The sequence below is a fragment of the Populus trichocarpa genome, chromosome 9, assembly GCF_000002775.5.
Source record: "Populus trichocarpa isolate Nisqually-1 chromosome 9, P.trichocarpa_v4.1, whole genome shotgun sequence".
In the NCBI taxonomy this organism is placed as follows: domain Eukaryota; kingdom Viridiplantae; phylum Streptophyta; class Magnoliopsida; order Malpighiales; family Salicaceae; genus Populus; species Populus trichocarpa.
The window spans coordinates 11,831,204-11,845,569 of record NC_037293.2 but is presented as its reverse complement, the minus strand read 5'-3'; the positions used below and the strand labels follow the sequence as shown (position 1 = coordinate 11,845,569).

General features: G+C 30.9%; 1 protein-coding gene across 6 annotated transcripts; it reads left to right on the top strand.

The window, feature by feature from the left end:
- Window positions 1–5,185: 5,185 nt before the first annotated feature.
- On the top strand, window positions 5,186–10,384 carry LOC112328628 (uncharacterized). Of its 6 annotated transcripts, none has more exons than XR_002983675.2 (4): window positions 5,186–5,326; window positions 6,575–6,690; window positions 7,020–9,064; window positions 9,909–10,384. XR_002983675.2 is itself a non-coding variant. In XM_052455628.1 (2 exons), exon 2 carries the CDS (start codon window positions 7,036–7,038, stop codon window positions 8,944–8,946), a length of 1,911 nt encoding a protein of 636 aa, XP_052311588.1. In that variant the 5' UTR covers window positions 5,187–5,326; window positions 6,342–7,035; the 3' UTR covers window positions 8,947–9,248. The 6 variants fall into 6 exon arrangements, 1 of the variants encoding a protein (XP_052311588.1); XR_008060056.1 differs by having other exon boundaries at window positions 5,187–5,326; window positions 6,342–6,690; XR_008060055.1 differs by having other exon boundaries at window positions 5,187–5,326; window positions 6,342–6,759.
- The last annotated feature ends 3,982 nt before the right edge of the window (window positions 10,385–14,366 follow it).

Here is a 14,366-nt window from a genome sequence, read left to right as displayed (position 1 = left end):
ATATCACACATGTGGACATATATAGTCAACACAAGCTGGCTGACAACTCGAAAGAAGATGACGAAATTGACTGGTTAGCTATCGCGTATAGGGCCAAGATTGGGCTGATAGTGTCGGGCATTTTTTTTATTATTAAGTTTTGATTAGTTCGATCAAATGCTATTGACATTATTCCTTTCGTTTTTGTTTTGTACTGGGCTGCTTCCGACGCTACTATGATGTGGTTGTTTATTATTTTTCCAGTGAAATAATTTTTTAAAAAAATTCCTGACCATTTAAATACATTGTTTTTCTTTAAATCATACAAAAAAAACATTTAATCAAGAAAAAAAATAATGTTATTTATTTTTTAGTCAATCAAACATGAAATATAGAAATAGGATAAAAAAATTATTAAAAAAATGGTGCAAAGCAACCCAAACCAGCACGGTAGACATGCAATATGGATATTAAGGGGCGAAGTAGTCTGAATTAACTTTACAAACTCACGTCATAAGTCATAAGTCATGAGTTCGGAATAATTCAATAGAAAAAAAAAATCACAAAGTCATTTTCTTTAAAGAAAAACAATGTCAAACAACGATATCAACGATATCAATCACTTTTACTTATCAAACCCGTGACCCGAGTTATAAAACCGGAAGCACTATATATGAAAAAATCATGAAGTTCAATCATTAGGAAACGAAACGTTGAAAGATGAAATAAAAAAAATACACAAAAAAAATCCAAAATAAAAAATAGAAAATAAAATAATGAGGGTTAAAATCAAAATAAAAAATAAATTAAAAGGCAACAACAAAGTTTTACTTTGAGAGTTAAATTAAAAAGAACCAAAATATTAACAAAAGGAAAAAAAATCAAAAGAATGAGAACAAAAAAAATAAATTACACTATTAGCTTGGATTAAAAGGTGAAATTAAAAAAAATAAAACTTTTATAAAAGGGTTAATGAAAAAAATTAGAAATCACAAGAATAAGGATCAAATTAAAAATACTAGTACATAATAAAAAAAATTGAACATGTAGAATTTTTCAACTCATATTTTTTACATAAAAAATCATAAATGTAAATAAATAGCTTATGCACATCCAATTAAATAAATCATAAACTACTTGTATAAATAAATGAAAACAAAAGGTCATTAACAATGAATAAAAATATAATTGGAAAAATTGAGAGAAAAGTATAGATCAAGATATTTAACATGTTAAAATTAGTGTCAATGAGTTCCACTAAACGAGGAGAGTTTTATGATGGTTGTTTTAAGCCTCAATGTAGTGTAATAAATTAGATCTAGGTCAAGAATGCAATATTTTTTTTTTCCAGTTTGATTTAGTGGTTTAGACTATTTTTTGGATTTAATAGGTTGGTTTCTTGATATTCAAAAGGTTTTGTGGTTGAAAAATGGGTTTCATCTGTCATAGTAGGCAACGTGTTGTCTTCCTATCTTTTTTTTTCAAAAAATAAAAGGCAAACGACCCTTTAAAAAAAAAAAGGCAGGCACAAGGCTTTTCATTTTTTAGTACTTTTGTTTTTGAATCAATACCTTTTTTATATTATTTTTAAAATATTTTTCTAAGTTTGTTTTTTAATTAATACCCATCCCATGTCAATTTTTTTTTGCTCGTTTAGCTTATTCTAAATAGTGATTATTTTTTAATTATATTGAGTGCCTTTAATTTTTCAAGAAATTAGTATGATTCATCTGTAATTTTTTAATATATTTCACATGAACTAAATTGATTTTTATAATATTTTCAATACGTGCAACTTTACATATTTTTCATCCATTTATTTTATTCAATAAATTTTACGTGTTTGTTAATTTCTATTATAAATTGATTTTAATAAACAAATTCATTAAACACAATCGGGTAAATAACCTGTGTTGCGCTATTAAATATCTTTATTTATATTTATCTCTTAATTTTTGCAATTTTATTTTTATTTATCACCAATGTCTTTTTCTATCGATTTTTCCCGACGTCATGATTTAAGACACATGATAGACAGATAATCTTGACATATCTCATGTTTTAGTCATAGATTTCACGTGTTAACCTAGCTTTGCTCAGAACAATTTTTTTTTTATTTGATTTTTGCTATTGTTGTCCCTTTTTTTTTTATCATGTTATCAAATTAATCAAATTTAATTTAATTATTGAATTTTCTTACTTTTGTTTAAAAACATGATCATTTTTTATTTTATTTTTAGATTGAAAAAATTTGATCTAACTCGCTGTCTCGCTTGGAGCGAATAATCTAGTCTAAAAGTAAAACAGGATAGGAGAGGCAGCAAAGAAAAAGAAAAAGAAGGGGGCATGAGAAGAAAGTAGGCGGCCGAGGATTTTCTTATACCTTGTCTCTAAACAAAGGCCCCCCGGTCCCCTGTTTATGTAACAGACAGGGGATTAAAAATGCTGCCAGGATTAAATAAAAGGAATGACAGATTTAATGGATCTTAACAGTTTGAACTTTGAACCTGTAATGTAATTGATCCTTAGCCGACAAGAAATACTTTTACGTATTTGTAACACAAAGCCTATGCTGTCTACTTTTACGTATTTGTAACACAAAGCCTATGCTGTCTAGATGATTTCCTCTCTATAAGCTCTCCATGTGCCTAATTTGTACTTCTCAATGTATCGTTATATTCATTATTATAAAAACTTGTAACCTTTCCAATGTGACATTAAATTTTTCATGTTTAAGAATTTCAGTCAAATATTTTTAACTTTAATTTATCATCCATTCGTAATTAGTTTTAAAAATGTTAATGTTAAAAAAATACATAGAATAAGTTTTTTTTTAATTTGATTTTAAATATACTTGTTAACTATGTTATAGCTAATTTTTTTCAACATCGTGTCCTTAAATAGAAAGAGAATTCAATCCTTAAGGGTGTAACTCAATTGATCAGATTCTAAATTTGCTCATTAAAGGTCACCAGTTCGAGTGTCACAAATCTTAGAGCTACTGGAGACTTACATGGTTGTTAACTTCAGGGCCCGTAGAATTAATCGAGGTACGCTCAAACTGACTCGGACATCTATATTAATAAAAAAAAAACAGAGAGAGAATTCAACTCAAATTGAAGATTGGATTGGAATATCTGTGTTGTCTCCATGGATTTTTTTTCGTTGAGTTGTAATTCGATTTTTGCCAATGAGATTTATATTTTCATTATGAGTTGATAAAAACAAAATTCTAATTTTGACGATAGTAACAAAATTCTAATTCTATGATGAGTTCGTAAACTCGTGGCCATATTAGGTGTAGAGCAGAAGCATCTCTATCGTTAAAAACCCTTTAAAAAAAAGAGAGCCAATTTTTCTTCGTTCTTGCTTATTTATTTATTTATTTTTCCATCCTAATTCCAAAACTAACATCCTACCTAATTGTTTTTTAAAAAACTAACAGCCTGTCTTCAATCATTCTTTCTTAATCCTAGGCCAATAATTCTCATTTTAAAACTTTCTCATAATTAACTTCAAATCTTAATTTTAAATCTATAGCAGCAATAATAAATATTGGCAACTATGTACAATGCACATAAATATTTATTTACTTAAAAAAACCTTAATACTGGCAGAGGTTTACACGGCAAACACGTGGAGTACTTTTTAAAAAGCCACACATATTTTATCCTTTTCTTTATAGTTCAAATTATTTTTACTTTTTAAATTTAATTTGTTTGATGGAAAGTATTTTTTTTTTAAATTTGATTTTTCTTGAAAAATAAATTATTTTCTGATGTTTGATAGTGTCATGAAAAATAAGTTGAAAAATATTTTTTAGTGTTAGTTTATGTTATGGAAAATGAGTTGAAAAATAACTAATTAATACTTTTTTTCAAGTTTATTAAAATAATAAGGAACAAATTTTACAAATTAAAAAGTTGAATGAGAATGAAATTGAAAAAAAATCGAATTTCATAAATTATCTCAAATAAAATAAATAACAATCAAAATAATGGAGACCAAATCTAATAGATAAAAAATTGAAGGATGTTGAAATTAAAATAATAATAATTACAATTTTATAAATTATTTTAAATAAAATAAGTAACAAACAAAAGAATGAGGATCAAATTTAATAGATAAAAAATTTTAATTAAAAAAATAATAAGAAAAAAGCAAATAATAATCATAAAAATAAGAACCAAAGTTAATATAAAAATCAAATTAAATCAAAATTTAAGGGGTGATGTTGAAAAAAAAAAGATTCAAAACAAAATATATAGCAATCAAAAGTTGGAGGACCAAATTTGTTATAATCAGCAAATAATATGATATTTTAAATTTTCATAATTTCTGAAAAGTGTTTTCCGTTGACTAATTTTTTTAATGACAAACAAACACTGGAAAGTTTAGAAAGTAATTTTCAAAAAACTACTTTACACCAAACAAACAAGAATATCTGATATAATTTAACATATAAAGATTGAGTAGTAAGAAAAATAAGGGATTAAATTATATTTGTTGTAAAATACAATGTCAAAAAATTATACTTAAGAATTTTTTTTTTAAGGAAAACTAAAATATAAAGATCAAATTAAAGTTTTGAAAAACAAATTTAGAAACCAAAATGTATATCAGCGCAAATTTCATGTTGTGGAAGCACGATATATATCAATTTTTAACAGTGTCAGTGACATCAACGGAAGAAATAATGTGATTGAAAAACAAATATAGAGTTGATATTTAAATAAAAAAAGCAACCTTTTAAATAATAATATTAAAAAATATAGCGATAATGGAAAACATTAACCTATTTAAAATTTGTTTATTTTTACATTTTAAAAATATTTTTAAAAAAATTTAAATTTAAATTTTTTATTTTTTTATTTAAAATTATTTTTTATATATTTTTAAATTGATATATTAATATCAAAAATAAATTTTTAAATAAAAATATTTTAAAAAATGTAACACGCTTACCAACACTACTCAATCGTATATCCAAAACACAGGCATTCATTAATTCAAGCGTAGGAAAACACAGGCATTCATTAATTCAGAGCGTAGGCCGTATCATTACTTTCAGGCCCATCCAAGTGGACCACAAAATCAAATTCAATTCTAAAAAATATAGGTAACCCAGCCCAGTAAATGGCCCACAATAAAATATGTAGCCCACTCTAATTTTGAAACAATAAGCCCAATCATGCATACAATTAAAAAAAAAAAGAGAACAAAACGGAAACCTCAAAAAACGGAAACCCCATCATCGTTTCAACTTTTATTACCAGAAAGAAACCCTTGTAAAAGAAACGCAGGTTTCGACAGCACCAAAAATATAAAAGATCAACAAATTCTTGAGGTAATCATCCCCCCCCCCCGGTTATTGCTGTTAAAATCGTTGCATTTTCCTGCTTGTTTGCTGATTTGATTTCTATCTTGCTCACTTTGATTTCGAAAGTATCCGACTTCTTGCCATTCATGTTCTGAAAAAAATGATGCAACCTAAAGAGAGCTAGAAATGAAGTGGGTTTTGATTAAAGATTAGTGACATTTAAAATCTTTTTAGTGATTGGGATTTTGCTGGGTTTTTGTTAATTTAAAATGCAAATTTAATAAAGTCGAAGTTGAGTGGTAAAGTTGTGATTTTTTTTCCAAGCTAGAATCACCAGAAAAGACTTGGAAAGCATCAATCTTTCATCAAGAAATGAGGTTACTTAAAGATAGAACGCAACCTGCCACCTTTGATCAATGTGGTTTGGAAAATTTGTTTAGGTTGGATAAGGAATGATAGTTAGCTTAATCTTTGGACATCAATAACATGTTTACCTACGTTTGTTACCAGACTACACAGTGACACTAGGAAGTCGAAGTTGAAGATGTATAAAATGGCAAGTATAAAATGCACCAAATGCTGAGATAGAGCCAGAAGTAAATGTTCAGTCACATGTTGAGTACTGGACAGAGAACTTAGTTTGGAAGTCTATGCATTACAATTAGTTTAGCTATAGTGTAAAGAGATCGTGTTAGCTCTTCGTTAGATTGGAAAGTCTCTTTTGTGAAAATGTCGTTTTATATTTCCATTGGCAATGGTGTAAAGAATTAGTTCCATTTTCGCATATACATTGCATGGGTGCCTTGGTTTGGCATGCTGCTTTATAGGAAGTTCAGTTCCCTTCTGTGTGATGATCTGTTGAATCGTAGTTATGTTTAGTGGTGCCGTCATTCAAAAAATGACTTGACATTCCCTAATTCTGTTGCTTATAGCTCTTTTGAATCGTAGTATTAGTTATGTTTCTTGGTGCCATGATACAATAATGTTTTTACATCCTCCAATTCAGCTTCATAAAGCCCAACTGGAACTTTTGCTATTGCAGGCAGACTGTTTTAATATGTCAGAACATTAAGCAGAATAGTTGAGCTGTCAAAGATATTCAACCTGTGTTTTTCTCTACGGCATTCACTTCCTCCTCTTGTTATCCACATATCTGAATCTTTTCTTTGGTTTGAGTGGAATGACAATTTTGTTATCGTTGCCTTTTCTGATTTGAGAGAGGTTAGCCTATTGTATTAAATGCTTGAAACGAAATTCTTTGATTGAGATGTGCAGGTAATTAAGAGAAGTTTTGGAGGGAGAAGTGGAAGAAGAAAGGCTTGGTACCAAAATTCCATACAAAATGTTTAGACTGAGCTCAGTGTAATTATAAAACTAACATTACTGAGAGGGTAAGAGAAAAAAAAATCCGCAAATAGTGTTCAGCATTTCCTGATTGTGCAGAATTACATAAGAAAAGTGTGAGACCATTACCTGTGACCATTTTTTTTTTGTTGAATCAAAACAAATGAGAAGTACTGGGAATCAAATTTGGGAACACCGACATCAAGATAGATATTTTTTGTCTTTCTTGGACTCAAGGCATGAAAATGATGCAGCTCTTTGTTCAATAGTTGCTATATCCTGATATAACCAATTTCATTTCTGTCATATTGGTTTTATTGGTATGCGAGGGACAGTGGAGGATACCTTTACGACATACATTTTCTTTGGTATTCAGGACAAGGCTTGGAAGTATGCCATCAGAATCTGATAAGTGGGGATGGGAACATGTTAGTGTGTTTGGTGGATTTGACAGGGGAAGTGGTACAAAAAGGTGGAAATGTAACCACTGTAATCTACGATATAATGGATCTTATTCACGTGTCAGGGCCCACCTTCTAGGCTTCTCAGGTGTTGGGGTCAAAAGTTGTCCTTCTATCGACAGGTCTTTACGAGAAGCATTTCAGGTCCTAGAAGAGGAGCGTGTTGCACAGAAGAAGAAAAAGAGCTGTGTCATTGGGAAGCCTGGTAAACTTATTCGGACTTCTCAGCCAACTCTTGCCTGGAAAACCATCACAAAAGAAGATGTAGATGACATAGTAGCTAGATTTTTTTATGCTGATGGTTTAAATATTGATATCATCAACTCTTCTTACTTTCGTGAAATGGTGAAAGCAATTGGTTCTTTCGGGTCTGGGTATGAGCTCCCATCAATAGATAAGCTGTCTGATTCTTTTCTAAGCAAAGAGAAAGGGAGGATTGAAAAATCAGTAGCTCTAGCTAGGGAGTCCTGGCCACATACGGGATGCACAATACTGTGTGCAGGTCGATTAGATGGTGCATTAGGTAGCCTAAACATCAGTATATTTGTCTCCAGCTCAAGGGGACTTGTATTCTTAAAAGCAGTTGATGTGGATGATACTGATGAGGGAGAGCATGTGTTTACTAGTGCTCTCACTGATACAATTATGGAAGTTGGCCCCACAAATGTTCTTCAGATAGTCTCACATCTAGGCGATGCATGCAAATCATCTGAATCCTATGTATTGTCGAAGTTCCCTAATATATTTTGGTCTCCTTGCACTTCACATTCTGTGTTCATGTTGATGGAAGAAATAGCTGAAGTGGAATGGGTAAAACCTATTGTCTTGCGTGCCAAGACAATTGAGGAATGCATGATCACATATCAACATAATTCATCATGTTCTTTCGGTCAAAATTTGAAAGAGTTGTCTGATCCAATATCTGCCAAATTTGCACCTTCCTATTGTTTTCTCCTGAGGGTCTTTGGGCTAAGGCAATCACTTCAGGATATGGTTGTTAGTGAGGACTGGAAGCAATGGAAGCATAATATTGCAGAGGATGTTGTAAATGTGGAATCTGCCATTTTAGATGATGGTTTCTGGAGAAATGCTCATTCGCTGTTGCAGTTGTATGAGCCATTTGTAAGGTTGCTTGCTACCATGGATATTGGCAAATCTGTTATTGGGGCAGCTTATGACTGGCGGTTTCAGGCACTTGAAGCCTTGAGGAGTCAGGCAATTGATGATGGCATATTGAATCAGTTAGAAGGGCTGGTTGAGAACAGGTGGGATGTTCTATTTTCCCCTCTTCACGCTGCAGGTTATTTACTGAATCCTAGATATATTGGGAAGGGTCAAACAAAAGATAAATCTGTAATGCGGGGCTGGAAAGCTACTCTAGAAAGATACGAGGGTGAAAGCACAGCCAGACGTGTTCTCAGAGAGCAGCTCAGCTCATACTGGCGTCTGGAGGGATCCTTGGGAGAGGAAGATGCTGTGGATTGCAGGGATAAAATGGACCCAGTTGCATGGTGGGAAAACTTCGGTTTTGAAACACCCAGCTTGCAAACACTAGCCATAAAGGTTCTGAGCCAGGTTTCAAGTGTTGCTATGTTTGAAGAGATTTGGCAAGCTAATGACTTCTCATGTCGAGAAGCAGCAGGCAGGTTGGGAGTGCAGAAAATGGAAGATCTTTTTTTCATTCGCAACAATCTCAGACTTCATGGTCGAATAAATGGGAATTCATGCTTCTCATTTGCCCAAAGAAACGCCTTTTCAAGCTCCTCTTCTGGAGTTAAGACACGGGAAGGTCTGCATCTTGATCAATCTAATGCGATGGTAGATATCCATGAAAAATTATAATAAAGCTTTCTCCGCTTCTAAATTGGGGCTGGACTGCTTTTATTAATCAGCAGGTTGCATGTCAGCTACCTGCATTCACTGGACTTTGCTGTGCACTGATCAGGATGATCCTTTTGAGGTTAGTAACATCTCTTTTGTAAAGTGAAAATCAATTCTGTATTTGTACTTGAAATGGTACGTGTTTATTGTTCACTGTTAGTGACCTCAAGTTTAAAAGTTCTCCATCAAAGAATTATAGCTGTGGTAAAATCTAAGAGCATTTTGAAGCATTAGATGAAGTGGATTAGCAATAATTAATATCAGTGACATTATGCTTACTTGCCTGGCGGATCAAGATTAAATGTGTTGTCTAGAGTAAATTAGCACCAACATACTTGACAACCTATGAATATATCTTTCCAGACATTGAAGTAATTCTATCACAGCAGTGTCCAAAACCTTAATCACAGTGGCCCACTATCATGATCAAAATTTCAACGTGGGGCATTCCATTGGTGATTTGATTATCCCCTTTTTATAGTCTTCTAGTCCATCTCTTACAACTAATTAATTAGGTGCTATTCTTTTTCTTTTTAATCTGATGTTGGGGTACATGGCTGTTGCATTGTCGTAGAATAATATGAACAGTAATGAAATTTTGTCGGCACAAAATGTTCCTTATTAGTTGTTACTCCATGTTGTCTGGTTTATGCCTGCAGTGACCTCCATACTTGTCTCGAAATCACTGATTCATCATTCATTATCCTGCTTAAAAAATCTTGAGTTGTGGGGTATGTGATTTGAAAAATGGGCGAGAAAAGCATCTTTAACTGGTATCGAACTCTGTAAGTACATCATTTACGCAGGATTCACCTCTTTTACGAGGTTATTAAAAAAATGACTACCCTTTAATGAACTAAACATATCTGTAACTTTTCTTACTTTTCTTTGAATTAAGTTATTCGCCGTCATGTTGACTTCAGGAAAATCGATTTCTGCTTGAATCAAGAGTGGAGAGGAAAATAAGAAAAGGAGAGTGTAACCATTTAGACGTTTTACCCGTTTGGGAATGGAGTCAGCTGCACAGTTGGCAGCATTCCCAAACAAAGCCCAAGGTGAATCCAGAAAAAAGAAGAAGAAGAAAAGAAAATGCCTTCAGGTCTAAGCATAAAAGAAGCATACTTTCTGCCCTATTTACTCGATGGTGAACCTCTTGGACCAGCCCTCACCCAGGATTTATGCCCTTTGATGTACGAAAGAAGAATAAGTGGAATGGAGCAGCAAGAAGAGGTCTCTGTATTAATTTGTATTTGTTGGATTCGAGAACATTAAAACATATTTGACTCTCGACCCCATTGATCCACACACAACATAAATCACGGTGCCTCAGGTGTATTGATCTTGTTCTTTATGAGTAGTGGAAAGAGATTAATAATAGGTTATTATCAATTTAGAGGGAGGATATCTACTTTACTTGGACATTACGAAAACTTAAGAGCAATATCAGCGGGAGATTGTCGATTTCCATGAACAAAAATTAAAAAAAGATTTTTGAGAAAAGTGGGTTTGCTAAGAAACAGAGGAAGCATAAGATGTGGGGATCCAATTAAGATGTAAATAAAGGATTTATTGAGGAAAATGGCATTAATAAAGGAAATCTTAGATTCAGTATCTGTGTCTACATTAGAGACAAACATGAGGTGGGAGTACATAAAGCAGCATATCAAAACCTAACCTTGCATTACCTTCATGCCAGTAAAGTGAAAGCATTACTGATAAAGCATACTACTGCATGGGGGGAAATGAACCAAAAAGTAAAAGAAAAAAGAAAAAGAAACTTTGATTTCCAAAGAAGACTTGGGAATTGCGGGATTTCAGCATCCCAAAAAAATAAAAAAATAATAAAGAAAATCCATGCCGTCGTTGGACGTGGTGCGCCGTATCCCTTTTCCGTGGGCTCTAATGAAATGGATCCAAGAAGGTATAAAAAATTGATGTCAACTTATACGCTTGAATAGGTTTTACTTTGAACCATTGTTTTTAACTAAAACGATCGTGTTTTATTTAAAATTATTTTGATTTTTTTTTATAAAAAAAAAACTTGAAATCACGTAGTTTTGGTTTTAAAAAATCAAATTAACTTGTGATATGTTCACTTGATCAATGATTCATATTTTAATTCGGGTCAATTTTAAATAATCGAGTTATATAGTTATATTTGAGTATAATAAATTTGAGTTTTAAAAATTTCAATTTATTTTTTCATTATATAACAAGAAAGTTCTACATTTATTGTGTAGCTCAAAATCTAATAAAAATCTCCTGATAAATAAGTAAAAAGATATTAGTTCTGTATTTGTTTTGTTGATAAGCTTAAAATCTAATAAATCTCCTGATAAATAAATAAAAAAGATATTATTATCTTAAGGGTAGGATTTTATAATGGATCTTAGTATCTTACTAATCGAATAAGCCATGTGTATTTTTGAAATTTTTTTTCCTCCAAGGTTTCGAGCATAAATTGTCTTATTGAAGCAGATGAAATTGGGGAACAATCCACAGTAAATCAAGAAGAAATTACACTAAATTGTGTCTGAAAATTGAAAGAATTGCATGTGCTAGTGAAGAGAGCAATAATGGCTGGAGGACTACATGTACTATATTTCTTCCTTCGAAGCTTCCTTTACCATTCTCGTAAATGTTGCTGGAGTCAAATTTTGTAGGAGTTACACTGGAATGACTGATGTTGCACACCAAGAGCCTCGATTTAGCTTTAGATACTTTTCAAACCAAGATAGTGATTAATGTTGGATATTTTTTTAAAGTATTTTTTTATTTAAAAATATATTAAAATAATATTTTTAAAAATATTTATTTTTATCATGAACATATTAAAACTATTCAAAAATATAAAAAAAATTAATTTAAAAAAAATCAATTATTTTAAAAGTACAGCTAGACAAAAAAAAAAAAAAAACCTAGAACTTAGGACAATATGTACTTAATTAATTCTGCTTTTGATCTAATCAAATTCCCTTTTCTTCATTTTCGAGTGTCGGTATCAGGCTTCATAGTCTACACAACAGCTCCTTTTCTCTTTTGTAGCAAGAAAGCAGGCATTCCAATCACAATAAAGCAATTTTGTTTTAATAAAGATGGGGTGGGGTAGAATTTAGGATCCTTCCATGGCTAAAAAACTTTAAGGTATTGAAAGACTAACATATATAAAAAATTAAACACATTATTTTGTTAATTAGATATATTATATAGTCACTGATCTAGATTACAATCAAATTCTCTTGACATTAAATTTCTTGTTTAAAAAATAATATATAAAAGATTGTGAAATATTAAAAAAAAAACTAATTTGAAGGAGTTCACTAATTAAAGACCAGTGGCCAGCCACTTGCCTTGTGTAGATAGGTCAGCACACAAACTTAAGATCTTTAATTAATCAAATCCGTGAAGGTTAGGTGACAATTATCAATGGAAAGGCGGTTTATATATACCTTTAATTAGTTTTGAATAATTCTCGTTGTCAATTTATTATTATTTTTAGTTTAATGTAGGTGTCCGGGCCAGCTTGCGCGCACCTCGACTAATCCCACGGGCCCTAAAGTTAACGACCATGTAAGCCTCCAGTGGCCATTATATGAGCAACCACGGGCTCGAACCTGAGACTACAGAGAAAACAAATCTCTTGATCTCAAGCTCTTACCACCGGACCACCACCAAGATGTTTTCATCAATTTATTATTATTAGTATACAACGATGTTTTAACAGCATCAATTACACTGTAATCGTGACATTGATAGCTATAGACTGATAGTATTGTTGACATCTTGCAAAACTCACATTACTTTCCAAACTATTCATCAAATATTCTCAACTCGATCCTAAACTAAGACTTCTCTTAATCGAGTGTGCAAAGTTTCTCAAATGTCTCGATAGAATCCCCTTGAACGTGTCCATCTAGAGCGAGAAATTTCAAAATTTGAAGATGATTTTGACATCTTCTATCAAAAAAAAAAAAAAACAAAAAAACATAAATTATAAATGTCGTAAGTTGTGATTTTAAAATTCACCTGAACCTAACAAGTCAATTTTTTATTTGCCAACTCATTACCTAGATCATATCAAACCTGGAAAAATTTATAAATGATTATGACAATCTCTATCAACAAAAAAAAAATCATAAATATCTTAAATTGTAATTTTAAAACTTGATCAAACCTAGCAAGTCGATTTATCTGTCAACTCATAACTTAGACCATGCCAAGTTTTTTTTCCAAAACTATTTATGTAATAGATTTGATTGGACTTGGGTGACTAATCAAAATCTATAAGAGACTGGTCAATACTTTTGATCAAAATATTGTTTGTTTTTTTTAAAAAATGATATAAAGACAGTTCTTTAGATAAAAATAAAAAAAAATTAATTTAGATCAATCTACTAACCCATGAATTGACTTATTTAATTTGTATACCGAGCTGAGTTTTAAAACTATATTTTAGCCGAGGTGTCCGATATTTTGAATAAATGGGCAACTCAAGCAACAAAAACTTTTGTTTGGGAACTACACTGAAACTTGGCAAAAAGTCGGGATACTAATATGAGGTTAGGATCGCATGCCTCACAAATATTCTCAAAAGACTCAAACTACTCCATCTAAATAAATAAAAAATCGCATTAAATTTAAATTTAATTAGAAATGTATCCTAAAAAGTTATAGAAAAGTAATCAATTACATATGCATGCATGAAACTACCTTGATAAATTCATGTTATATACGACAAAACTGCTTTGATTAACTCTAAGAATGTTTCTCAAACTCATAACACGCCATTGTTAACTTGGTTTATCGTTCATCAGCCAAGAATAAAAAGAAAGTGTTTCCTGTTCACCACCGATCTCCTTCTCTCAAGCACATTGCCTCCCACTTGTATTAACAGGAGACAAGAAAAAGCCTGATAGCCTAGCGGTTCTCTAACAGGAAATTAGGTCCCATTTATTTACTTTATTTACATAAAAGTTTTTTTTTGAAAAGTAAATTCTAAAAAAATAAATTATTTTCTAATATTTAGTAGTGTCATATAAAGTAAGTTGAAAAATATTTTCCAGTATTTGGTTATGTTATAAAAAATAAGTTGGAAAATAACTTATTAATGTTTTATTTATTTATTCAAGTTTATTAAAATAATAAGGAACAAATCTTACAAATTAAAAAATTGAATGAGAATGGAATTGAAAAAAATCTAATTTCATAAATTATCTCAAATAAAATAAATAATAATCTAAATAATAGAGATCAAATCTAACAGATAAAAAAATTGAAAGATGATGAAATTAAAATAATAATAATTACAATTTCATAAATTATTTTAAATAAAATAAGTAACAATCAAAAGAATGAGGATCAAATTTGATATATAAAAAAAT